This window comes from Epinephelus lanceolatus, chromosome 9, assembly GCF_041903045.1.
Source record: "Epinephelus lanceolatus isolate andai-2023 chromosome 9, ASM4190304v1, whole genome shotgun sequence".
In the NCBI taxonomy this organism is placed as follows: domain Eukaryota; kingdom Metazoa; phylum Chordata; class Actinopteri; order Perciformes; family Serranidae; genus Epinephelus; species Epinephelus lanceolatus.
The window spans coordinates 42879539-42906997 of record NC_135742.1 but is presented as its reverse complement, the minus strand read 5'-3'; the positions used below and the strand labels follow the sequence as shown (position 1 = coordinate 42906997).

The 27459-nt window shown below is 41.7% G+C and overlaps 1 protein-coding gene across 1 annotated transcript in view; it reads left to right on the top strand.

Annotated features, from left to right (window-relative positions):
* The window catches only part of olfml2a (olfactomedin-like 2A), a 46479-nt gene extending 21731 nt beyond the window's left edge, over positions 1-24748 (top strand). The window contains exons 5-8 of the mRNA XM_033620400.2: positions 1829-2075; positions 14689-15000; positions 15199-15384; positions 21299-24748. Of these exons, the coding sequence (XP_033476291.1) occupies positions 1829-2075; positions 14689-15000; positions 15199-15384; positions 21299-21903 (1350 nt within the window). The 3' untranslated portion in view covers positions 21904-24748. The remainder of the gene's footprint in view (positions 1-1828; positions 2076-14688; positions 15001-15198; positions 15385-21298) is intronic.
* The last annotated feature ends 2711 nt before the right edge of the window (positions 24749-27459 follow it).

The window sequence follows — 27459 nt, the reverse complement described above, 5'->3', positions numbered from 1 at the left end:
CTTGACTTGACTTGACTTGACTTGACTTGACTTGCCCAAGAAAAAATGACTTGGGACTTACTTGAGACTTGAAGGTTAAGACTTGAGACTTACTTGAGACTTGCACATGTGTGACTTGGTCCCATCTCTGCTGTTAAGCCAGGCAGCGGAAAGCCTAATTCTTCGAAAATGAGCAATCATCACTATTTTGGTCTTAGGCACTGTATTTCATTATAAACAACCCAAAGGAAACACTTCGCACATCTGTTAAAAAAGACAGGTGCGTTGGAGAGAGAAGACCAAAAAGTTGCAAAAGGACTCCCGCACACTGTCAAACTTGTAATAAATAATTTATTTACAACGTTTTGGTACTAGACCTTCATCAGGCAAACCTGATGCCTGATGAAGGTCTAGTACCAAAACGTCGTAAATAAATTATCATGAACAACCCAGAAATGGGGTTCAAAGTGCAAAATACCGGACTTCTCCTTTAAATTATATTTTCAAAGCAAAATCACATTTTTTCATCAAATCCCACAGTTGCTCATTTAACCAAGTAGTTTACTCCTGTGCGTTTATTCTTAAAAGTTGTGGTGTATTTGTCTTTAATTCCATTTATTATACCTATGAAGGATTTACAAGATGCTTCTAAATCATTTGAGAGTAAAACATAACTCCAGTCAACATGGCCTAGTTCTTCCTTAAATTTATTCAAATGTTGTTTCCTTATTCCATTTAGTTTCCTTCCTTTGGTGCATAATTTTTTATGTCCTGTTGATAAATAAATCTGCTTTTTGTTAATTTTCTTGAAATTAGTGTCATATTGTGCTCTTACAAGCCAGTGAGAAAATTGAAGGATTTTGTAATTCTCTCAGGCTTGTTACTAAAAGTTAGATCAATGTGTGTTTTTGAAGTATTTGTTATTTGAGAGGGTCAGTCTATTAATTGAGTTAGTACAAATTGGTTTGTAATTGCTTTAAGCTTCTTATTCATTATGATGAGGTGAACTAATAAGATAACATTTATGTACTTCTGAAATATATTGGCCAGTTAACTGTAGTATTATTCCAAGTGTATGGACAGTCTTGGGAGCCAAAATGGATCGTTTTGCAACTCTTCAAGCAATAAAATGCGCTGAACTGAACTGAATTTGTGTGTCCGCCACAACAAATGATCCTATTTGAGTTTCCATTGGCACTGTTTCTGTGGTGCTGGCACATAATTTTAACACAGTATGTGCCACCAGTGCCACCAGAGTTATGCAGTTTTAAGAGGTCATGGTCATTTCACCTAATTTTGACTGATTTTTTTGCCCATAATATTTTTATTCAAAAGTGTAATCACAACTTTAGCAAATAATAGAACATGTAGGCACAATAATGATGTTTAATGCTGGCCCAATAACATTTAAAACTTTTCTAAATCCACATGACCGGCGGAGTGAAGCTGTAATGCAGTTCGAAACTGTTGGTACTTGGTCCTGTCTCTGACCCCACTTAAGTGGTTTTGACTACAGCCCTTCTGTTAGTACAGCTAGAACAGTGATGCTTTTGAACCAATAGTAATAGTGTAAGCAGCAGTACTAATAATATTAATAGCATATTGACAACATTACTAACACTAGTTGTAGTAGAATAAGACTATGCATCATTTGTATGATAATATATGTTTTCTGTTAACACTGTAAGACATTATCAATAGAGATATCACTTGTCACTTTTTAAAATTTTGCATATACCTAGAAGGTTCACTAGCCAAACACACTCTTTCATAAGCTTATCCAGTAAATTAAAACCCACAGACCAATATCACCAAGTGTCCTGACATAACCAGAATGTCATCCTTACAGGACACTAATGAGGAGAAAACCAAGGAGGCTGTAAAAACACCCAACAAAAAGACGCCTGCAGCCAAACTTTCACCCAAACCGCCCAAAGAAAAGGTTGTAAAGCCCAAGAAAGAGGTCATTAAACCTGGGAAACTGGCCAAGCCTGACCCTACGGCCAAAGCCAAAGTGGTTGGCCACCAGCCTGGTGTGGTGAGGGGCATCACATACTACAAGGCTGCCAAGACCGACGAGGATGAGCACAGAGGAGGTGAGACTTTTCAGCTTGGTCGGGACATTCTGTATACTCCCCCAGCATAGTGGTGTGTTCATAGAAAGCCACCCTCTCTAGGCTAAAGCAAACATTGTGCTTATACTTTAGCTGAGTTTGCACTCCCATCTGTGTGCGATCATCTGTGCGTGATCTACTGTGGGTGTTGAAAATTATCCAAATTTGTTTCTTCAGCAATCTAATTTAACCCCACATGACACTGCTGGATCAGGATCAGACAATAGCCGTTGAGTCACAGAACCACAGTCACGATCTTTATTAGCTGGATTTAGATTCCCATAGAGCACAATATAAAGCTTTACTGAGAGTGTTGTTTCACACAAGTGTGAGATAAGGCCATAGTTGTGTTGCAAACTTGAAACTTGAGCAGTAAAACAGGGAATCCATCATTGTGTGGCACACAAGATCCCTTCATTACAAGATTTATTTCTGTGTTGTTTTTAGCAAAGCTGGTGTAGTGAGTGCAGGATCCAATTCCAATTCCACATTCAGCTAACTGGAAATCCAAATCTTTATTGACAAAATACATGGAGCTGATGGAATGCTGTCTCAATGGAGCGCTGCCATTTCCATGACATGCCACAGGTTCACTCCTCACAACAATGTGTGGGGACCTTCACCAATGCAGTGAAAACATTTCCTGTCTCCTTACAATCCTCTTAAAGTCTAGTTGAGTGAATAGGTATGCTGCGTTTGCACAGGGCATACACACATAACGCTGTCACACCATGTGTTCTGCCATGTATATAAATCTCAGCCACCCTTGTCAAATCACTGAAACTAGTCGGCTGCATTTCCATAATCTCTGGCAGGATGCAGGAACTCTAATTCATCCAGGGAAGGTTTTCCTGAAATGCATTGTATGTTAAACACTCACTTTACCTGCCTGCACTCATTTAACCAGCCTGCACATTCATATCCATTACCATGCATGCATTGAGACAACTGACTGTTTACAACAGGAACTCTAAGAGATAAAAACAAGATAAAAAAGATGTAAGATGTGTACCCAGTGGAGATTTGCACAGTCTTTAAAAGTTGCATTATAACTGCATAGTGATACAGCAATAAGTGTAGATTGATTTGAAGAGTCTTCTCTGTAGCATGCAAATAGTATGCAGTTTTAACAAAATAAGAACAAGTCCAGTGTTCCTTTGTTCATTTAAAAGAATCTAAAAGACTAGCAAAAAACAAAAACAAAACAAAAAACATGGCCATTTTAAAACTACTTAAATATCTTCATCACACTATCAAAATGTTTTAAAAGAGTCTTTGATCAGTATAATAGTAAAGTAACAAAAGTACTGCAATGTGCATCCCATCTGCTTTACAGAACACACTCAGTACGTTTACATGCAGCTTGAGAAAATCGAATTATTGGCTTAGTGTGACTGAAACTGGACTTTTAAATGCATGTAAACAGCTTAGTCCAACTGAAACTGGAATATCTGTAGCTCAACTAACACACCTATATAATTCAATTGAAAATCGAATTATTGCTGCATGTATCCACTTAGTCCGACTGGAGTCGGACTCAGCGTTTTCTTTCACTGGCTTTCACCAGGAAGAAGGAGGAGATGACGTAGCAGCAGTGCAGTAACTCCCGGAAAAACAAACAAACAAACACCATGGCGACCGAGAAGCAGAAGACGCACTTCTGGACGGATGAGGAAACTACATTCATGCTCCGACAGCTAAAGGAGCTATACATTTTTAAGTTTATGGATGGTAGGAATACGCGAAACGGGGATTTATTTAAAAAAGTTTCTGAACAAGAACTGGAACTAGTTCAATACGCACTATATTAAAAAGGACACAGCGCCGCCGCTGCCTATCGAGGCGGAGTCAGATGTACTTGGTCAGAAATTCGATTTTCTCTTTTGCATGTATACTCAGACAAGACGACAAGTCCGACATGACTGATTAGCCGAGCTATGAGCTTAGCTCAACTACTGCATTTAAGACTATAAAAATGGGACCCATTGCCTCCCTGCTTGGCACTCAGCATCAGGGGTTGGAAGTGGGGGGTTAGATCACCACATGCTGACACACCGCTGCTGTTCACTGCTCCCTCAGGGGATGGGTCAAATGCGGAGAACAAATTTCACACACTGTGTGTGACAATCAGTGGAACTTTACTTTACTTTAAGCGTACTGAGTGATGCCCTCTCATATACTGTCCAAATAGAGACGGCAACTATATTCAGCAAGAGAAGCAATGGTTGTAACAGATTTTTTTCTTTAGTTTGGTTTGGACATTATTGTTACATTTAATTCCAGGTACAATTTAAAATGTCCAAACCATCTTAAATGAACGCTTCGCCTGCAAAATAAGCACTTGTATATCAAATAGTCACTGCTTGAATTCTTGAAGAAAACTTTGCTCTTCTTACATGCCTCCATGGTGAACAGACAGTCAGACTGAAAAGTTCATTCAGAGAGTGCGGTCTCCATCAGGCCCCCTCACCCCACCCCTATTTTTCATAACACAGCCACAAATCTTTGATCCATGTCGAATGGTTGAATGGTATTAACTTTTTTAGCACAACAAAGTAGGAAATAACAACAATGAACACATTGTAAATAGACAAAAAAAGAAACCATTTAACTATACAGCCTGCTTACTGACTTATGGTGGAAGAAGAATTATCAATAATCAAATATCAAATTGCCAAATCAACAAAATCAGACAGGCAAAACATTTCACTTCTGAAAAACTCATGGTGTGATATGATGCCTTAAGGAGGACGGAACAAAACTGGGTCATAGCCATAGTGGCTGGGCCGAGAGCTGTGCACAGTGGAATTTTACCTCCCAGCTTCCTTACAATGATGATGGATTTGAAGATAACAAAAACTGGGGTTTAATCAACCCTTATTGTGCCTTACATTAATGGATCATAACATATTGGGTATTAATTTATTTTATTTTATTTTTTTCTTTTATTATTATTATTTTTTTATTTTTTTTTTTTTTGTTTGCTTTTTGCCTTTATTGGATAGGAGAGCTTTAGAGTGAAAAGGAAAGAGAGTGGATGACATGCAGCAAATGGCTCTAGGCTAGGATTGAACCCACGGCTGCTGTGACAAGGACATAGCCTTAGTACATGGGGCGTCCACTCTAACATGTGAGCCACCGGGCGCCCCTTCGTAATGTCTTTCTTCCGCAGATCCATCCATCCATTTTCGTCCACATATCCGGGGCCGGGTCGCAGGGGCAGCAGGCCGAGCAAAGCACCCCAGACATCCCTCTCCCCAGCAAAGGTTTCCAGCTCCTCCTGGGGGACCCCAAGGCATACCCAGGCCAGGATGAGATGTGTAATCCCTCTTCACCACGACAGACCGGCGCAGAAGCTGCACCAAACCGCCAATCTATCTCACCCTCCATTCTACCCTCACTCGTGAGCAAGACCCCGAGATACTTGAACTCCCTACGCTTGAGGCAGTAACTCTCCCCAGCCTGGAGAGGGAAATCCACCGGTTTCCGGCAGAGCACCATGGCCTCAGATTTGGAGGTGCTGACTCTCATCCCGACCACTTCACACTTGGCAACAAACCGTCCCAGTGCGTGCTGGAGGTCACGGTGTGATGAAGCCATCAGAACCACATTATCTGCAAAAAGCAGAGATGCAGTTCTGAGGCTGGATGGCTCGTAGCAGCAAGCCCGGTACCCCATACTCCTGCAGTACCCCCCACAAGACCCCTGAGGGACGCGGTCGTACGCCTTCTCCAAGTCCACGAAGCACATTGGATGGGCAAACTCCCATGACCCCTCCAGATAAGGGTAAAGAGCTGGTCCACAGTTCCACAGCCAGGACAGAATCCACACTGACATCCACATCAGTCAGAGCCTCCTTTCTAGCACCCTGGAGTAAACTCTACCCATGTGGCTGAGCAGTGTGATAACCTGATAGTTGGAGAACACTCTCCTTTTTGTGAAAATGGGGACCACCATCCCGATCTGGCAGGCACCATACCCGTCCTGCATGCGACAATGAAAGGGATTTCAGATGAGACAGCCCAACAGTGTCCAGAGCCTTCAACATCTCAGGACAAATCTCTTCCACACCTGGCGCCTTGCCGCTGGGGAGCTTTTTAACTACCTCAGCAACTTCTGCCAGGGATATGGGCAAAAGTTCCCCCTAATCTTCAGGCTCTGCCTCGTTCGCAGTGGACGTGATGTTCGCGTTCAGAAGGTCCTCAAAGTGCTCCTTCCACCACTTGAAGATGTCCCCAGTTGGGGTCAGCAGTTCTCCTTCTCTGCAGAGCACAACCTGAGACAAGCCCTGCTTCCCCTTTCTGAGACATCTAACGATCTGCCAGAACTTCCTTGAGTCCAACCAAAAGTCCTCCCCGAACTCCTCCTACACCCGGGTTTTTGCTTCAGCAACCGCCACAGCTGCAGCCTTTCTGGCCAACCGGTACCTGTCTGCTGCTTCAGGAGACCCCTGGGCCAGCCAGACCCTAAAGGTCTCCTTCTTCATTCTGATGGCCTCCCTCACCACTGGTGTTCACCAGCGGGTTCTTCGGTTGCCGCCACGATAGGCACTGACAACCTTGTGACCACAGCCCCTAGCAGCCGCCTCCACAATGGAGGCTTTGAACATGGACCACTCAGACTCCATGTCCCCAACCTCCTCTGGGATGCACGGGGAATTCTTCTGGAGGTGAGAGTTGAAGACCCCACATACAGGGGCCTCAGCCAGACGTTCCCAGTTCATCCTCACTACGCGTTTGGGTTTAACAGGTCTGTCTGGCAGTCTCCCCCATCATCTGATCCAACTCACCACCAGGTGGTGATCAGTTGAAAGCTCTGCTCCTCTCTTCACCTGAGTGTCTAAGATACATGGCAGCAGATCTGATGATACAACCACAAGGTTGATCATCGATCTTTGGCCTAGGGTTTTCTAGTACCAGGTATACTTATGAACCTCCCTGTGCTCGAACATGGTGATGGTTATGGCCAGTCCATGACTCGCACAGAAGTCCAAAAACAAAACACCACTCGGGTTCAGATCAGGCAGGCCTTTCCTTTCAATCACCCCCTCCAGGTTTCTCCGTCATTGCCCAGGTGAGCATTGAAATCCCCCGTTGGCCTCCCTTGCAGGACACTGGCAAGAGACTCCAAGAAGGTACTCCGCACTGCTGTTCAGTGTGTACGCACAAACAACGGTCAAAGACCTTCTCTTTGCGACCCATTGAGGCGACTTTTTCGTTCTCCGTGGAGAACCCCAATACAGCGGTGCTCAGCCAGGGGCTTGTGAGTATCCCCACACCCACCCGGCACCTATCATCCTGAGCAACTCCGGAAAAAGCCCCTCTCCAGGAGTTTGGTTCCAGAACCAGTGCTATGCGTGGAGGTAAGCCCAACTATATCTAGTCGGTACCGCTCCACCTCCCGCACCAGCTCCAGCTCCTTCCCCACCAGAGAGGTGACATTCCATGTTCCCAAAGCTAGTCCACAAAGCCAGGGATCAGTACGTCAGTGGCCATGGCCTAAGGCCTGGCCACCAGATGCTCCCTGGTGAACAACACAGCTCCCAGGTTGACAGTGACATGCAAACCCCTCCACCACATTAAGGTGGCAATGCTCAAGTTCAAAGTATGGATGTCAGTTTATGAATCATAGTGAAGGCCAAATTATGGCCTGCAACCGACAATAAGGCTTGTCGCTTTCAGCTGAGCTGATTCCCAGAAAGCTTGCAGCCCCGGTTAAAATGAGTGAGTTATCAGCAGTCAGTGGCAGTATAAAACAGTTGATGAAACAGTTTCACCAACTGGGGAACTGCAACCACGAGAGGTCCTTGAGTGTACAGTTATAGATGTGCATGCAAAATATCAGACTGACTGTTCCAGGAGTATAGAACATTAGCTGCGGACAGACACACACTTACACACACATGCAGACAAAATGCATAATCCCCTCCAGGTTTACGCCTGGCAAAGATAAGAAAAAGGCAAACATTTTTTGTGAATTGAAGTAATTAGGATCCACATTTGACAGCAACAAAACTATATCAAAACATCCATTTACAAACTCTCACACAACTCGTGCCAGTTGTATCCAGTCATATGTTCAGTACTTTCCAAACACATGCATTTTCGCTAAAGTGTTACAATTGGAACACATCACTACAAACAGTCTTACAGTGCCTGGACATGCATGTGCACAAGCATGTCCAGGTATGCTAAGGGAGCACTACTCACATTGTGTGTGATTGAAATGTTCTATATTGAAATGTTTTTAGTGAAAATGCATATGTTTGAGAAATACTGAGCATACGACTGGATAAATAAGACTTGGATTATATTGCATGAGTTGTGTGGGAGTTTGTGAATAAATATTTTGATATAATTTGCTGTTAAGTGTGGACTCTGATTACTTCAATTCATGAAGAATTTTTGGATTTTGCATTCACCATGGAGGCATGTGAGAAAAACAGAGTTTCCTTCATGAGTTCAAGGTAATGTGCAGTGAGTAGTTGATAAAGAGATAGTCATTTGTGGTCGAAGTATCCCCTTTAAAGACTTATTGGCTTTCTGAAACCTCCCATGAATCGTGAAAACCTTTTGGAATGCTGTTTCCAGTCCCTCATCAGGTCCACGTGTTCAGTATACGTGTGTTGGGAAGATGCACAGCTTATGTAGCACTGCTGTGATCTCCCCACATCTGTCTGGCAGCACAGGACATCAGAGTATAAGGACCAGAAGGAGAGCAGACTCTCCATGCTCCTCTCTCCTGCTAAGACTGTATTTCATTCAGCCTGTCTTTTTACAGCAGACCACAAGTGACTATGGAAGCCTGAAACAAACAAAACAAAACAAAACAAACAAACAAACAAACAAAAAAACAGGAAACTTTTGATCAATTTGGGATTTTAATTTTGAAAAATGCAGATTTTTAAAAGAGATTAAAGTATTCAGTATTTGACTAAATTGTATCTCACAAATGTAGTTAATGTCACACTCAGACAGTCTCTCCTCAAAGGCATTGTGTTGCACTTGATCGAAGATGTGAAAAGAGATTGGAGTTTTAAAAAAAGGGAAAAAAATATAGCTTGAGAGAGAGGCCAACTTCATGAGAGGCCAACTTTCACGACTTCGCACACCTGGCCAATCACTGTATTAAAGCTGGGGGAAGGAAGAAATCTGGAAAAGCAAAAAAAGGCAGCTTTTGAGAATACTCCCTCCTCTTGCAGCTCTGCCCTGTCCTAAGCCCCTCCCACCAGACAAGCAGGGCATATGCATACACTACATACAGTAACCCCGTGTTCCCAATACATCGATTTATTCAATTGCATAGCTGTGCACAGCTCATTCAGCCAGCCCCTCCTTGCCCCACTTTCTCTCTCTCTCTGTTCATCAAACAACTAGACAAGAAATAGCTGTGTACCACCCCGAGGTTCCTTGGCCTCACTACCTGCTGTGGACTGCTTTCCCATGAGGAGAACAGGAAGCAACTTAATTCAGTTCTGTTCAATTTTATTTATAAAGCCCAATATCACAAATCACAATTTGTCTCAGAGGGATTTACAGTTTATGACATCCCTCTGTCCTTTTGACCCTCACAGCATCAGCAGCAGCAATATCATTGATGTATTATAGAAAAGTCATTTATCTTTTCATAAATGACAAAAGGCACATCTGCCTCATTTTTGCTGTGGTATCGTGATACTACTCAGAACCATGATATTTTCATTGGTATCGCACAGTGGGTCCCAATTTTGGTACCGTGACAACACAAATCTGGAGGGTGTTCATCTGCAAAAACTAATGAAAAACTAAACAATGATATTTGGTATTTGGTACTCGGTATTCGGCCAAGCGTTTAATAATATTCGGCTTCAGCTTCGGCCACAAATTTTCATTTCGGTGCATCCCTAGGATTTATCCTGGCCTCATATGAGCAGAGGAAATCTCCGCTTGTCGCTAGGCTAATAAATACAATATAAAATGCATTAACATTTTGTATTTCTTTGGATTTGTGTTTAGCATGACAGTTGTTTCGGTGGAGAAACTTGTGAGTTATAATGGAGTCAAATTGTGTGCTGTTACCTTTGTCAAATGTTGCTGTTGTCCCTGGCTTTATATGAGAAGAGGGAAAGATCGCTAGGCTAATCTATACAATGTAAAATGCCATAGGCTTGTGTTAATAACATTAGCATGCTATATTTGTTTGGAAAATGTGTTTAACAGAGTTGGGTCTAACGCGTTACAAAGTAACTCTAACAGCAGATCGTTCTGTGTTTCTACTGGTCAAAGTGATGGCTGTGATGGGAGAATTGGATCTCAGTGAAGGGCAAGCGGTCCATAACTTTAATTTTGGAGACAAAAACATGTAGGCTTAGCGCCCTGTGGTCCATTGCCCAATAGGAAACGTAAAATACTCAAAAGTACTTGAGTGCTTGAGTAACTTTTCTCAGGGAGTAACGTTGGAAGTACTTTTAAAGTAATTGAGTTACTTTACTCAGGGAATAACGCAGTAAAGTAACTGGTTACTTTTTTAAAAAGTAACGCAGTAACGTACTTTGATTACTTTTAAAGTAACCCTTACCCAACACTGGTGTTTAGTACTAGACAGTTGTTTTGTCGGTGAATCTTGTGAGTTGTAATGGAGCCAAATTGAGTGCTGTTACCTTCGTTAAATGTTGCTGTTGTCCCTGGATTTATATGAGAAGAGGAAAAGATCTCAGCCCACTAGGCAAATTTATACAATGTAAAATGCCATAGGCTTGTGCTAATAACATTAGCATGTTGTATTTGTGGGGAAAATGTGTCCAGATAAAGAGAAGTGTTTGTCTATGAGTGCTGCGAGTTATAGTGAAGCCAACTTGTGTACTTGTGTTTAAAATTGTCTTTATTAAGCCATGTTTGGCTTGGAGTAGCTCAGTCCATAGGGACTTGGGTTGGGAACTGGAGGGTCGCCTGTTTGAGTCCCTGTCCGGACCAAATATGGAGCGTGGACTGGTGGCTGGAGAGGTGCCAGTTCACCTCCTGGGCACTGCCGAGATGCCCTTGAGCAAGGCACCAAACCCTCCAACAGCTAGGGGCGCCTGACCAAGGCAGCCCCCTCACTCTGACATCTCTCCACTTTGTGCATGTATAGGTCCTGTTTGTGCATGTGTGTGTTTTTCAGACCTGTGTGTTAATGACAAAAAGAGTGAAAACATTGAATTTCCCTTCAGGGGGATTAATAAAGTATAAAAAATGTAATGTGTGTTTTGAATCAGCTAAACTAACAGCACTCCACAGAAAATTCCGTCACCGACTAGTGTTTTAGAGGTATAACTGCAGAGTGACACAGACACACCAGCCACACAAGTAAAAATGCTCAAGACGTAGGCGACAACAACCATAAATCTTGCTTTAGTGATATGCAGTAAAGCCGAGTTAGTGAGATGCAGTGACAGGACATGAATGTTAGCAAAGGAGAGAGAGAGAGAAGGAGAGAAGGTGCTCGGTGTATTAAAGGAGGTCCCCCGGCAGACTAGGCCTATGTCAGCTTAGGAGAAGGACCTTCAGTCGGCGACTGTAGCAGCTCGAATTAGCCAGCACAAACCCCCATTACTGGGTGTCACAGCAGGCTGGTGACGAGCGGCAGCCAAATCGGTCTGACTTTTTTGAAGGCAGCAACAGCAAGTTTGCTGATCTGGCGGGGAGTCAGGGCTGTGTGGTCACCTGAAGCCAGGGGCACCGCCAGGGATTTTGGGCCCCATGAAAAGAATTTTTACTGGGCTCTATACACAGCTGGCCGAGAGGCCGCCAAAAATTTTTGATGCTATTTTACATAAAACTATGCATTTTGATGGTATTTTTGACTATCATTCCCACATTTGTGAAAAAAGAACAATCTATTCCTCCTCTTCCACATTCCTCCCTGACAAACTTGAAGAGGATCCTGGACCTGGCTCTGTAGAGTGTACGTTATAGGGCTGACCCAAAAAATTTGAAGCTTCGTTTGATGGCACGGGATTTGATTGTACATAAAGAATCGAATATTTGGCCTTTTTTTTATTGCTCCCGTTTTTTTGGGGGGACCTTGAACGCAACACCATCTCCGACAAGGAAATAGAAAGCCCGACGTGCAATGAATGGAGACTTATTGTCCTGCTTGAACACAGACGACTAAATTCTTTCAACAATGTGACTCAAAATAATGATAAAATAAATTTTATTGATGTAAAATAATATGCTGATGGTGACATTTTCCACCGGTCCGCTGCGCTCTGAGTCTGGTGTCAGTGACACATGCTGCTCTGAGTCGCGCATCTGTCTGCTTGCGCTACACCGAGGGTTTTAATTTTTAGTGTTAAATCAAAAGTTAAACACTACTTATCAGCAACTAGAAGTGTTTTTTCGTTTGTGAATATTTTTATCTTAATTCTAGGGTTGCAAGAAACTACCTTTTCGCCATAATTTGTAAGTTATTAGTTAGTTTTCGCTCAGCGAAAAAAAAAAAAAAAAAAAAGTTGTTTGCTTGCTCATCCCTAACTAAAATGATCACCTTCTTCTGAATATTTGCTTTGTCCCTGGTCGATAAGCTGCTTATAGACCAGGGACAAAGTTAATATTCCAAAACTTTCCACCACATGAACCACTAACAAACCCACCGTGCTTTTTGAAATACTGGGTGACATACTGTCGACCCTATGCTTCTTTCTCCTCTCTTAGCTTCCTTTCTTTCCGTTTTTGGCTATTGGATTTTTGAGGCATATTGCCGTCTCCGCCTCCTTAAGCCTGATTTACCCGCTGTCTGTGACAAATTACAGCGCACTGCAGCTGATCCAGTCGGACTGAACCATTTTACATAAATAGAGAGGGGGAGCGTTTATGTTTCCAAAACAAATAAAGTTATTGTTACCAGTACATTGTAAATAAAATACATTTGTGATTATAAGTTATTTAATAACTTAGTGTCATATTATTTTTTGTCAGTATTATAATTTTATTAGGGGCCTCTCTGGGCCCCTCTTAATCATGGGCCCCTAGAATCCTTCTCCTTTTTCCCCCCTTTTCGGCACCCCAGCCTGGAGCTGGGGTTTGAGCTTGCTGGATTCAGGTCGCACAAATGCTTTGCTGATGTTGACAAGTACTGTATTCCATTTATTGAGGGTGTTTTAAAATATCTTGTAGATAAGACCACCACCCTTTTTATGTCTTCACACTGGCGATAGCTGTTGGCAGAGGCCCTATGTTTTCAGGTTGCCCGTTTTGGTTGTCACAGGTCAAAGGTCAAGGTCACTTTGACCTCCTCTGTTTTATTCTTGTGAACGCAATACCTGGGAAAATTTTGATACAAACGTTCATTTGGACTCAACAATTAACTGATTCAGTTTTGGTGGTTAAAGGTTAAGGTCACTGTGACCTTTCATCTGTCTCATTCTCATAAATGAAGAACACCTAGAGGGAATTTCTTTAATTATGGCACAAATGTTCAGTCTGAATAATCAACTGATTAGAATTTGGTGGTCAGAGGTCAAAGGTTAAGGTCACTCTGACCTCACAAAACATGTTTTTTTGCCATAACTCAAGAACTCATAAGGTAATTAAATTTGCAGTGTAGGCAGTTGTTGCCAGTGCTGGAATAGCAGCCTTCTCTGCAGGATTCTCCACCACTGAATAAGACTTTCACCAAAGGGACGTGTATGTGCATCTGATTTTGTAGAACAGCCAATAGGAACACTCTCTGTCTGTAATGCCTTGTGATTGACCAAAGTCTCCTTGCCCACCAAGAGGTGCATTAGTCTAGCTTTGTCTCAGTCCACTTGAATGCTCAATGTTATCACAGGATTTTTGCCAAATGTCGCCAAATTTGAACTGCTTACCCCAGCTTTAAGTGGGTAACAGTCAAATTGTCAGCTTTTTTTAAATACGTTTTTTCATAGTTCTAATTTTCAGATGTTACTAGTTTTAGTTTCTTTTTTATTGGGGAAAAAAAAGATTGTCGTGAATATTGTTTGTCGTGGTTTTCAGTGACAAAATTATCACTGGCTGTGAGACAATCTGATAAGCACTTCATTTCAAACATACTGAGATGTTAACACTCCACTGGAAGCCAAAAATATAATACAATTATTCTAGGTTGCAGCTGTAATAACATCTCCAAGCATCTCACTCTCATTTTTGTTAAAAGCAAAATGCTGCCTCAGTATTTTCTATTACTCCAAGAAACCAGTTTAAAATCATCCACAGCAGACCAGACTGGGTTAGGAAAAAAGTTCAGAGAAGAGGAAGGAAGTTAGTGCTCTGTTCTCTCTGTGGTCTGCATTGCTAATGTGCCAGAAGCCCAGCAGACTATAAAATGTCTCCTGATGTCAGGGAATTGTATACTGTATGTACTGTCAGGTGAATAAAATGTGTAAAAAACATTTTTAAATGATAGCTGATATACAATTTAATTACAGTATCTCCTGACACTGCTGGATCATACTGACAGGAAGTAACTTGTTCAAGATTTCTCTCCTCTATTACAACTCAGCCTCTGGACTGCCTGACCTTGTTTGGACATCTGCTGAATTTCAATGAAATCTAGCTTTGTAGAATCTTAGTTCTTCTCTGTCCTCTGGTCTGACTCTGCACCTCTTCCTCCTTAGATCATTCTGCCAAAACGTACACAGTCCATCACATCACAGAAAACCAGTCAGAAGATGGAGGAGCTGAAATGGTCCTGGAAACAATGGAGGCCACTGTGGCTGAACCCATTGCCACCACTGCAGTCCCAACAACTGCAACTGCAACTGCCACTACCACTACCACAACAACTACTGGCACCACAAGTACACCCACTACCACACCCATTACTATCACTACACAAAGTACACCAGCATCTGAAAGACCAGCTCCAACCATTGTTCTGGTGCTGGACAACTCCAACAACAATAGTCGGCCCACTCTCCACAGAGCAGGTATGTGCTAAATGCCCCTCTGCAATACTCAGTATCCTGTTGTAGGCTGTGCCTGCAGTGACAGAGGCAAATTTAGCAGCAGAAACGTGTGTAGGTTCACTATGCCAAGAAATGTGAGTGTGAAATCGATTTTAACCCAGTGTTAATGCAAGTTATTTCCCATGCCCACGTGTTGAATGTTCTGCTTGTTTCCTCCAGGGAAGATCCTAAACTGTGAAGGCACTCTAGCATCCATTGATCAGCCAGAGAAGCAGCACAGTTATGGGCGCAACGAAGGAGCCTGGATGAAAGATCCCCTGGCTAAAGACTCCAAGATCTACGTCACTAACTATTACTATGGCAACAACTTGGTGGAGTTCCGCAACCTGGATAACTTCAAGCAAGGTTTGCTTCAACTGGGTCTTTTTACAATGCCCCATTTGCCCACAATAAGCCATATAAGGGTTTGCTGTAGATACCTGAGGCTAAGGTTTTGATTCTTAATCCACTGATAGATTCCGCCTATTGATGGCGGGGAATGTTTCACATATGACCAGACTATGTCCTGCTTTATTGTACTTGCACAGTAAGTGTTTCTCTAATGTGATATAGAGCCACCGCAGCTGACACTGGACATCAATATGATGTCAGAAAGACTTACATCGGTCAGACACATGGGTGCAGATCTGATGACAAGTTTGGGGGGGGACACAATCAGATTTTTTTTTAATTGCACGTTTGCAAATCATGCCCACAGAGAGCTTGAGATTGCCAGCATATTTCACGATTTCATAGAGGCTCATCACCATCACCAAGTCATTCAAAAAGCACTACACAGAGAATCATATGCTTACCTTTACTGTTTATTTCTCACAAACAGCCAATAATACATGGAGCCATCACCCTCCTTTGTCACTGCTTTGCTGTTAGTTAATGCTACTTCTAGTTTCAGGGTCTCAGGCTTGTTATGTCCACTCACGTTTTCATATCTCACCTCTCACAGATTCCCAATTCTCCTCATCATCTTCCCTTTCTCCCAGTATATGGGACTACTGAATACATAAGTGGATATGGATGATTATCAGAATGTGAGCCCCTAACTGAGCTTTGGTAAACTAACTGATCATGTTTTTACAGAGCCAGAAATGCTAGTATTAGTACAGTTCTAAGAGCACAATAAATACTTACACAAGTTACACAAGTTGACCCAACAAAATCAGATCCATTTAAATAAATTCATATCCATTCATTAATCATCTTTATAGGAATAAATACCCCAATAACAAAGTGTGCCTATTTTGTCCTGATCACATCACAGTTTTTGATAATGTACAGTTCGGTGCCTTGTTTGTTTTCATCTGCCATTATACACAACATGTAAAGAAAGTCCACTGACAACTAGAAAAGTTAACCCAACAAAATGTGGAGTCGGGAAATACATTTGTTCAATTTCAATCATTTAGGCTATTTAGAATTGGGGGGGACAATTTCTGTTTTTCAGAAATTGGGGGGGGCATGTCCCTCTTCCCTGCGGGATCTGCACTCATAGTCAGACATTAAAGTTTGGTTGGAATAAAAATTGGGTTTTGTTCTCCATATCTTCTGACTAAATATTGTTGTCTTACTGGTTTGCGTAAAATCAAAACTGGTTTAAGCTTGTACACTGGACTGGACCGGCAAACCGGAAGTCCGGTTCCTTGGTCAAAACTCAAAGTCAAAACCGTATTAATAGCCACAGCTAAACAGCGAAAATGTCAACTCCTCCACCCTCAACTATAATTTACAGAATACACTGTTGTCTGTTAAACAGCAGATACCCATCAGTCCACGGTCTGTATCATGACATCCTATGGGCTTGAACCTTCACAGAGACCTAGTGGGACAACTACAATAAAATTTGCCCCCTCTGATTTGCTCTGTTTTGCTTGTTCACAAAACTGTGTAGATTAATCTGACAGATATCTTCACTTTTAGAACTATTTCATCATCTAACTCAAAACATTATCATCCCAACAGACTGATCTAACTCTGGTATCACCCTGTTTTTATGTATAGCTGTGTTTTTTCTAATAACAATAACATTGATGACATTGATTCATGTTGATTATCCAACGAGCTCTGTGAGACTGATGAGATCTTTGGAATGTGGGTCTTAGCTGTTTCATGGCTCCAGTGGGTGGGAAAATCAACTTGGAATAAACTGAGGAATTGGATTACACTCTCTAAGAGAGTTAAGATGATCTCCCCTTGTAAGACTTAGTTTGTTGATCTAGATGTGTTTGGACAATGGCCTTTCTAAATGCACTTACATGCGAGGCTTCCTGCAGTGCGGTGAGCTCACAGCTGTGTGCGGATGACTAGGTATTTGGAGTGGCGGTGATGCCTGCTGTTCCCTGACATGTGCTCTGTCCTTTCCTTTGAACTAGGCACAGCGGAGAGGGATTAAGAGTGTGGGCTGGCCTTATGGATGGGGATGGTGGGGTCGGGGGTGTTCTACTGCACGTTGTTTTTGTCCTTCACTGGGCTTTCCATTTATTATCATTATCTAAATCAGACTTCCTGAGGTTGGAAGGTTAGGATAGCAGATAGGATGTGATTAGAAAACGACACCTACAGTACACACCGTGTTTGTTCAGGAGTGAACCACTAAACAAACTGTGTCACTGTCACATGAAGCCAGTGTGTACACAGTCTGGCTTTGTAAAAACATTGTCAATGGTGCTATGGAGGGCATAAGATCAGCTTTGCACACACACTGCTGAATGTATCCATCTCATAAAAACTAAAGGATATTGTGTTTAAATATGCACAGCAGAGGGGTCTTGAACATCCTGGAAGGGTTTACCTTATTTTGCATTAATGACCAGCTTGCTATATATTATCCTGCTTATTGCATGGGTGGCTGTTGACCAAACACATAAATCATTTGAGATGTTTTAAAATTATTTTATTAGGAGCTAAAATGTACAAAAGTTTGTCCCTTAGGACTGTCTAAAGGAGCTGTTTTTTGGGCAAAATCCAAGTAAATTCTCAAGGAATCATAAGAAAACTGCATGTCAGTTAGTTTCAAGTCTTGCAGACCTGAGTATTTGGGTGAGGTGGATGATAGAGTTGGGGATGAGAAGGTGGAAGGTGAAGTATTGCACACAATGTTGCTGCAAGTTATTAGTAACTCAAGTGCCACAGGTTGGTCCACATCACTAGATGCAAGGTTAAGCTGTTTTTGGGGTGAAGTCCAAGTCAGTTCTCAAGGAATCATAAGCAAACTGCATGTCAGTTGCAAGTTATGCATACCTGAATATTTGAAAATTTGAGCACTCTAGGGTTGTTTGCATAGCTAAGACCATGTCTCTTTAATGCTTTGGCCTGATAAGTGAATATTCTAGAACTGTGTCGAACTCCATTTTTGGGGCTTCAGATATCTGTGAATATTCGAAACTTAAATGAAACACGACGGGACCGCTGGGGGGAGGGAGTGATAAGAGTGGGGAGAGAGAAGGTGGAAGGTGAACTATTGCACGCAATGTTGCTGTAAGTTATTAGTAACTGAAGTTACGTTTGGATTGTATCTAGTTTTTCATATCTTAATACCTTCTTGGAATTTTACTGGGGTATATGGTATATGACAGTAGCAATGTGTTAAGGGTATAACTGTGGTCTCAGCTGTCTCTGCTGTTACGGGCAGAACACGGGCCAGCTGTTTACAGTGGTTTCTCCATCAGTTGCAGTCAGCTCAGCTGCATCTTGCACTACACTGACCCCTGGAGGCACGTGATGTGCACTACATGCAAAACATCCTAGGTACAGGCTCTAAAGGATGAGGTTGATAGAAAGATGAGCGTCTGTATTTTTGATGGTATTGAAAATCATGTCATTAGGATTTCTAAATACCCTGGTATACTATAATACCATGATACCACCCAAGCCTGACTCAAACGCTGAGGGTCAATCCACATCACTAGATGCAAAGCAAGTGCTTTGCTACAGTTGCCTGCCACTGATAACCATCTACAATTTGTCTTACCTGTTCTTTTTCCTCATTGGAAAGCTAATCTAATTGCTTCAGGCGGGGCTCAATGACTGTGCTGAGGACACTTGCCATCTGTCATCTTTCTACACAAATAGCTATCCTCCAAGTTATGTCCACAAAAAAGAAGTGTGGATGAGCTTGACACAGCTGTAAAGGTTGTTGTAGAACATCTAACAGAAAAAAAACTGACATTGTCAGGATAAACACTTTACTCACTACTGATCACTTGGGTAAACAAATAAATACCACTCTTTCCCAATAAGAAGGGGTTATGAAGTTTAGCTTAATAAATGAAGGCAGTTCAGTTAGATTATTAGCCAAATTACATCAGTCAAGTACATGTCAAGTTTAAATTTCAAGTCTACATCTTTGCTAAAAAAGTCTTTCTGATTCGAGGTGTCACTCAGCAAAATCATCAGGACCTCCTGACCATTAAGTGATCTGGTCATGGACTGTAGAATAGCACGGTCATAGTGTGATGTCTGCCATGTGTTTGTGAAGGACATTAGAGTCCTGCATTGTATTTATGCCTTGACCCGAAAATCCATGAGGAGGGAGCCTGGTGTTGCTGAGGTGTGATGAGAAGGATTTTTGAATAGACCGATACAGTCTGAGTTTTTTTGGAGCCACAGTGGAGCAGCCACTGGTGATCATAGACACTTCCACTGCCAACCTGATACAATTGCTGGACCCCTGTTGTGAAAATATCAGAGGACAAAATTACTGTGTTTAAGAGGCTGTGGTGTGCTCATTTTTAAGCTACACAATGGTGGTGGTATCTTGTGAAACTAGACAACTAGAGATTTCAACGGTTAACTGTTTATCACAGAGAAAGTTTTTGGCCAGTTGATCAGCGTGTCGGTCTATAGGTTAATTTTTCTATTTAGTTTACTGCACCATCTGGGACTGATGGGAGCATCCTAACCAACAGTGTTGCTTTTGATAAATGGGGCCCACTCTTCTGGTCTCCCCATAGATTGCCCTAATTAGTAAGCAGCTCAATTTTGAGCCACTAATCCCCTTTGGTGACTGCTGTTAGCTCTGTTAGTGCCGTGTCAGCCCGGCTAGGGTTGCTAACAAAGTTAACAGTGCTAAAGGGCCTCAAAATTAAGCTGTTTACCCACTGGAGCTACCTGGGGGGAGATCAGAGGGTTGCCACGATGTGCCGCAGCAACGTCATGCCTACACCAGGATGGGGTTACTCGTGGTAATCACCAAATGAGTAGCACCACTAGCTAACTCCTATCCAACCCGTATGGTGTACAGTACAGAGCGGGCAAGGCCAACATTAGCTAACCAGTAGAGACTGAATGTTTCACCACGTTAAAGTGGCTAACCATCTGTCTGTCAGCAAAGCCAGCAGAAAATAAAATAAAGGAAACATTTAAATCACAAAAAATTTAAATTTCATCACCTCTAAATGGAAAGTGCTTTGAAATGAGGTACAGAAGCTTATTTAGCTTTTTTATTTCCTTAGAAATTATCTGGTTAGATACCACTTAATGGGTGTTGGGCTAGCAAAAACAAAATTAACCCAAACTGACCTCCCTACAGACAACCTAAGGCATTCACTGGTACCAACCTTATTGGCATAGCTTGTCAGTAAGAGAGCTAAATAACGCCCCAAAGTTAGGTAAAATTTTGGTGAGTAAACAACTGACATGGCCATATTCAAAGGTGTCCCTTGAAGTTTCACCTCAAGATATCTGAATGAAAATGCATTCTATGGGTACCCATTAGTCTCCCCAAAACCTGAGAAGGCTTGTTCCCAGTAAATGTTTTGTTCCTTACAATCACTGTGCTCTTTCAAATTAGAGCTGTAAATTTGTCTTTTTAAGGAAAAGGACAACCAGCCTATTTGAAAAACAACAAATCATCTAACATGTACAGTTACATAACACGTTAAAACAGGATTGTTGTAGAACTCAAAATGATAATTGTACCTATATTAGTCCATGCATGTCAGAAAATTAGTAATAATAATTGTAATAACAAACCAAAGTACATTAGTATGCAATTCCTTAACTCTCCACATTTACAAAGTTTTCAATTAGCTTATACTGTACCAGCATAATCAAATTCCTAAAATTCAGATACACCTGTGGTGTGCAACCCCAAGACTTTTAGGGGCCCCACCTGGCCACCCCTATGAAAATGTACTGGTGGCGCCACTGCAGAGGTGAAACAGTTGTCTGTTTAGTGCAACAAAATGTGTTCATTTGCAAATGAGAATTGAATATCCACCCATATTAATAGTAAAGTTATTTGCAATATTCTTGTTTATCACAGGACGATGGAGCAACCTCTTCAAACTGCCTTACAACTGGATAGGCACAGGCCATGTGGTTTACAATGGAGCCTTCTACTACAACAGAGCCTTTACCAAGAACATCATCAAGTATGATCTGAGGATGCGATATGTGGCAGCCTGGACACTGCTGCATGATGTGGTTTACGAGGACACGACACCCTGGAAATGGAGGGGCCACTCGGATATTGACTTTGCAGTGGACGAAAGTGGCCTGTGGGTAATCTACCCATCCATGGACTATGACTACAACCAACAAGAGGTGATCGTCATCAGTAAACTGGACCCTGGAGACCTGTCATTGAAAAAGGAAACAACCTGGAGGACAGGTCTTAAACGGAACTCCTACGGAAACTGCTTCATCATCTGTGGTGTCTTGTACGCCGTCAACGTGTACAACCAAAAGGAAGGTGAGGTGAACTTTGCTTATGACACCCACACCAACACTGAAGCCATCCCACGTCTGCCCTTCACCAATGAGTACTCCTTCACCACCCAGATTGATTACAACCCCAAGGAGAAGCTTTTGTATGCATGGGACAATGGCCACCAGCTCACATATCGGGTAAACTTTGTCGACCAGTGAGCACAGCTAGTTTGTGCTACAGATCAGCTCACTGTAGGTCTGCCAATATGGCACCTAAAAAGAAAAGAAGATTCTCAGTATTTGACAGCCTAGAAGCAGCCATATTGGACTCAGGACAATGGATGAACCTTCACCAGCCTTCATGTACCAATGCATGCTATTCAAACACCTGACCTCACAGAGTACCAAACATACATGCCTCAACATGTATTGGGACGTGACTGTACAATATGTCAATAGAATGGACAATGAACAGTGAAAATAATCTTACAGGTTGAGTTAAACTCATTGGGCAGATCTTAGGAAAGCATAGATATTTCTTTATGAAGGTGGTCATATATGAAATGTCAGCAGGCTGGCTAACAAGCAGATAGATAGATAGCTATAAATGGTTAGTGGGTTCGTGGGGGAACACTTTCAAGATTGTTTTTAGATTTATTGCAAGGTGTCGTTTTGGCAATTTTTGAGGTCTGAAAACCTAGATTTGGGTGGAGGTATGGGCAGCTGCTGAGTGAGATGGGCTCACGTCAATCAAACAGTTACTTTCCCCAACGTAAGCCTTAATATCTCTTAAAAGATTTTTATTTCAGAAAAGTCTATCTTATTATAATGCATATAAGTAAAAAGAGGTCCTGGTTGCTGTAATCATTCCTTCTATCCATACTGACATGAAATGATCCCTTTTAACACAATTACACAATAAAAGATGGTTCGGGTAATTCATACTAGTCGCACATGAACTTTAGAATGCAGACAGTGGATTTTGTATCTATTTTCTTACAGTGGAGTCACTTCACAACCACTATGGACAGGAAGAATGAGTACAGTGAACAATAACTCTTTAAACATACATTTGGGCACCCAAGTGTTGCATTGAAATAGACATGAACATTTCAGAACCTATCTGCTAATGAAATAATATTGTTAAAAACTGCTTCTAAGACATATTAAAAGAGTGATATGATCAAGTGTCACTGAGACGTGGCATGGGACATGACATAATATCATGCACTAGTTGGGATTTTGTGTTGTTATTGGCACATGTGTTCACAAAATAGCCTGTTTCAACACATCTTTACTATTTGTAGCCTCTGTCCTCTAGGTGTAACAACAGCTTTGGTTGGTTACAAATGCACCCATATATTAAGGTTCCTGTTACAGGCCACCCCTTCCCCAGGTTTCCCCTCAACCCGTGTCTTTTGCTCTCTTTGACTATAGCTTGCTGACAAGTCCCCAACAGGTCCAAGCATAAATGCTTGGATGCATATGCGATAATTGGCAAACCTCTTAGCTCACACCCCTGAACAGTCAACAACGCCAATTTGCCTCTGATCTGGGGTCTTTGATGGGTTCCAAAAACAGTTTGTGAGTGCATATAATCAGGGTGTAAATTGTTCAGTGGGAACTAGGCTTAAGAGCTGTTGTGACCATGATTGCAACTGTCTCGATAGCAAGTTAGAAAGCAATTACTGCAGCTTGACAAGAGTCGTGCAAGTAGTCACTATGTCACCAAGCCTTTGACACTGCCGATTTCCTGAGGGCATGTGTTTGAACTTTGCTATGCCACTTTCAGGTGTGACTGGGCCTTAATAGCAAAATTATTCAATTATAATGGCTCTGATGATTATAATATTTATACATCTGCTTGAATCAAATTACACATTCCTTGTCAGCTGGTAACCAGGGAGGTCATGAATGAGCCAGTGCTAACCCCTAATGAAACAGCGGTTGCCGATCAACTAATGCAAGTGCATCGCAGTGCCCTACCTGAACACTGTGCTCCTTAGTTTTCTTGAAGCTAGCATCTAATGTTAGTTAGAGGAAATGTGGCATAAAAATTTGCATTTACCTTCAGTATTCAGCCATATTTGCTGCTGTCATTTGGTTTGAACTTTTAAGTTTTAATTCAAGATGACCTAACTAGCAAAGCTGTTAGCTAATGTAGCATGGCTAGACTTAGCAACCATCATCAGGCTTCTTAAAGTGAGATACCCCATGTTTTACCCTTTGCCTTTTAAGCAGGCTTCAAATCTTTTTACACAGCTAGTGTTATTTAGCTCCACCCCCCAACATTTAACTCAACCAATGAGATTATTTCTGATTCCAGCGTAATTCTCCTTTTGAGAAATGTTTGTTAAACTAAACTATGAGCTATTGTTTCACTCGCCCATCTACTCCATCCTATCACCAAGCACTTTGATCATGAATCTGCTTTCATTAATATTCCTGCCTCATGATGCTTCCTGTCTCTTTACCATTGATGTTGTTTGAGGGATGTGTTGAATATAATATAAATTCCAAAAACAAAACAATGTACACAAGTTTCTAAGCTTAAGATTTTTTTTATATTTACATGAACTCATTCATCAGTATGATACTTTTTTTCTAATTTCCATGCATCTTGTTGAATTTCTATGTTGTTATATTAAAATATGCAGCTTTCATCATTGTTAATAACATTTACATAACCACAATGTTTGTTGTAATTACTGAGTGTTTGAACATATTCACCTCAATGGAAATTAACAATGGTGATTAGTCACACTAATATAAAAGGTGCACTGTACCATTAGTTGTGTGCTCTTCAATAATGGACATCATAAACCATGAATGTTTTTATTTTTGACAATAACCGACAGTACTGTATGAGGCACATAATGGGAAAGGTAAGCTTTACGATACACAGTGTAACTGTTACAGCACTTCATAGTGTTGTGTTGGTCTTGTGCACCATTCATGATTCACAACCACATTATGTTGCTTGATCTTGTATTTTCAAGAGTGTTTTGTTAAGTTTATTCATAAAAAATATGCCAATTGCAATAAAGTAATTTTTCAACTGCAAGGTCTAAATATATAAATAATTATTAAGTGTAACAACCGTTGAAACCAGCTGTGTGTGTGTGTGTGTGTGTGTGTGTGTGTGTGTGTGTGTGTGTGTGTGTGTGTGTCTTTGCTATAAGAGAAAAATTCCATTATAAAGGCCTGCTGCTTTCTGTCTTTTTCTTTTCTGGAACCCCAATCACCCTTTCATGGGGGGAAGACATGTCAGTGTACGTTGGTGCTCCAACAGCATATGCAGCCACTAGCCCCTTTTACACTGCCTCTTTAAGGCAGTAATGTCACATAATTGTGCCACCTTTCCTGTCTGTATAAAAGGTACAATTACTGAATGGGAGAATGGAGTTGTCTCACCTTTAAGCTGCCATCGGAGGTAGAATCTGTGTTGAAATGACCTCTGTTTAAACAGGACAGCTGGCCAGACGGTATCATGGGCAGGACAGATGTGATGTTTTGACATTGTGTTATGCATGCGACCCACTGCAAGAGAGTTAAAAAGTAGCTGCTAACAGTGAGCAGCCAACTCAAAGAAGAAGAACAGCGGTGGAAAATGTCCACAAATTGGGAAAACAATGAGGTGCAGTAGCTCCTTACCCTCCAAGCAGAGAACAAGCTCAACCGCCATAAACAGGGACGATGAATGATTGTTAGTGCCATGTTATGCCATTGTTATTGTTTAGAAAACACTGCCAATGCATCATATGTTATATGTCACACAAAAGACCAATGCTATTGTGTTACACGTCACACTCATCACGCCTCTTTTGAGTTCGCAATGCTGGCATTCTGCTCTGTGTGAAAATGTAAAGGCAGCATGAGGAAGGGACTTTGTTGCGGCTCTATAGCACCATCTCTTGTAAAAAGGGCTACTCACTTCAACTTTTACAGAGAAATCCCAGTGCAGGTGTGGACTAAACCATTTTGTACCTTTAAGGGATGAGAGGAGCCTCAGAGAGCTCTCACATTTTTTAAGTTAGGTCTTTCAACCAATTTATTTTACCAATTTTAATTTAGTTATGGCATTAATTACTTGGAGTAAAAATAACTGTAAAGAAGAAACAAACTTCACATTCCAGGCTTTTTAAGGGCCTCCTTCCCTTTAAGTCCCTGGGTAATCAGTCCCACTTTCCCGCAACTATGACGCCCCTGCTTACAATATAAGTCAGTGTGTGCTGGCCCAGTAAATGCCATGGAATAGAAGGCCTTGCCTCATGTTGAAGGGATGATGACTCAGGTCTTCTGATTCGTGGATTACAAAGCTTTCATGAGCTGTGTTTAGCTCTGGGCTAAAGGTCACCATGCTCTGCTTGATCTCGTTCCCAAAATACACTATTAGGAGCAGCCCTGGGTCATGGTAATAAGGGCACGGCTGCCTGATTTCTTGGCTGGGAATTTAAAAATCTAATACAAGTCATGCAGTTCTGAAGGGATACATTGAAATATACTGAAGCTGAATGGTGGGTGTGGTAGGGCCACGCATGTGGTCCTCATTTTGGAAAATCAACTCTGCAATTCTAAAGAGGTTCTATTTAACACCCACATAATGAGGTTCATTAATGAGTGCAAGACAAGGCTGTAAGTTTGATGAGCGCAGCACTAATGGTGTGTCCAATCATGAACCCTGTCACGAAATGTTGACATGTTGTAATGGAACAATGACATCCATGCTAGCCTTGGTGATGAACACTGACAGCTCACATGACCTATGCTTCTTCAGTCTTTGGGCCTCATGACCAGCACAAAGGCTCTCCTGTTGCTAAATAAGGACTCAACTTGATCTTGTTCACAACAGCAGTGCCTCCTGTTCACCACCATCACAAACTCATCATGTACCATCATGTCCTCACAGTGGCCAAGATGTAAAGCCTTTGTCTCCATGTTATATGCCACTGTGAAGCCAGGAACTGCACTACTGAGCCATCATTTATGTTGAGGAAGTAATTGAGTTTATGTAGAAAGACATTTTCCAAGACCCCCCTCACAGGCCTCTCTGCTATACTGATGATTCTTTCTCTGTGTGGGGACCTTCCATTACATGAACATGGCACTGTACACACCCAGCACTTCAACACACCCAGCACTGCAACAATTCATCAGGACCTCTGTGCATTGGTCTCCTTTTAAACATAAAGAAAGAATACACATCCAGCCAAGAATATCAATCAATTTTATTTATAAAGTCCAATATCACAAATCACAATTTGCCTCAGAGGGCTTTACACCATACAACATCCCTCTGTCCTTAGGACATTGCAGCTGATAGGGGAATACTCCCCACAAAAAAACCCTTTAAAATGAATCAATGTAGCTAATAAATATTAATAGCTTAGTTACTTGGCAAAAGGCCAAAATGAAACTGTTAGCTCCTGTCTTGTTAATGCTCTTTTCTGCAGCAGGAATATATTCATCTGTAATTGTACAAAGTCTTACCATTTTTAAACGACAGTAATTTGATGAGGTTCACACTGTGACTTGTTTAAGACTCAAAACACTAAGTAAAGGTCTTGGGACTTTATCTGACACTTCTTGGAGCTGACTGGGGACTTCCTTATGACTTGCAAAACACACGTGACCTCAATCTAACATACAAAACAGCACAGAAATCATCTAACAACAGGATTCACATGTGACTCATGAAACGTTTTACGTCATGATTGAAATATGCCAATCCCAACATATTCTCACCTCACCCCGAGAGTTTACCTCATAGAAAGG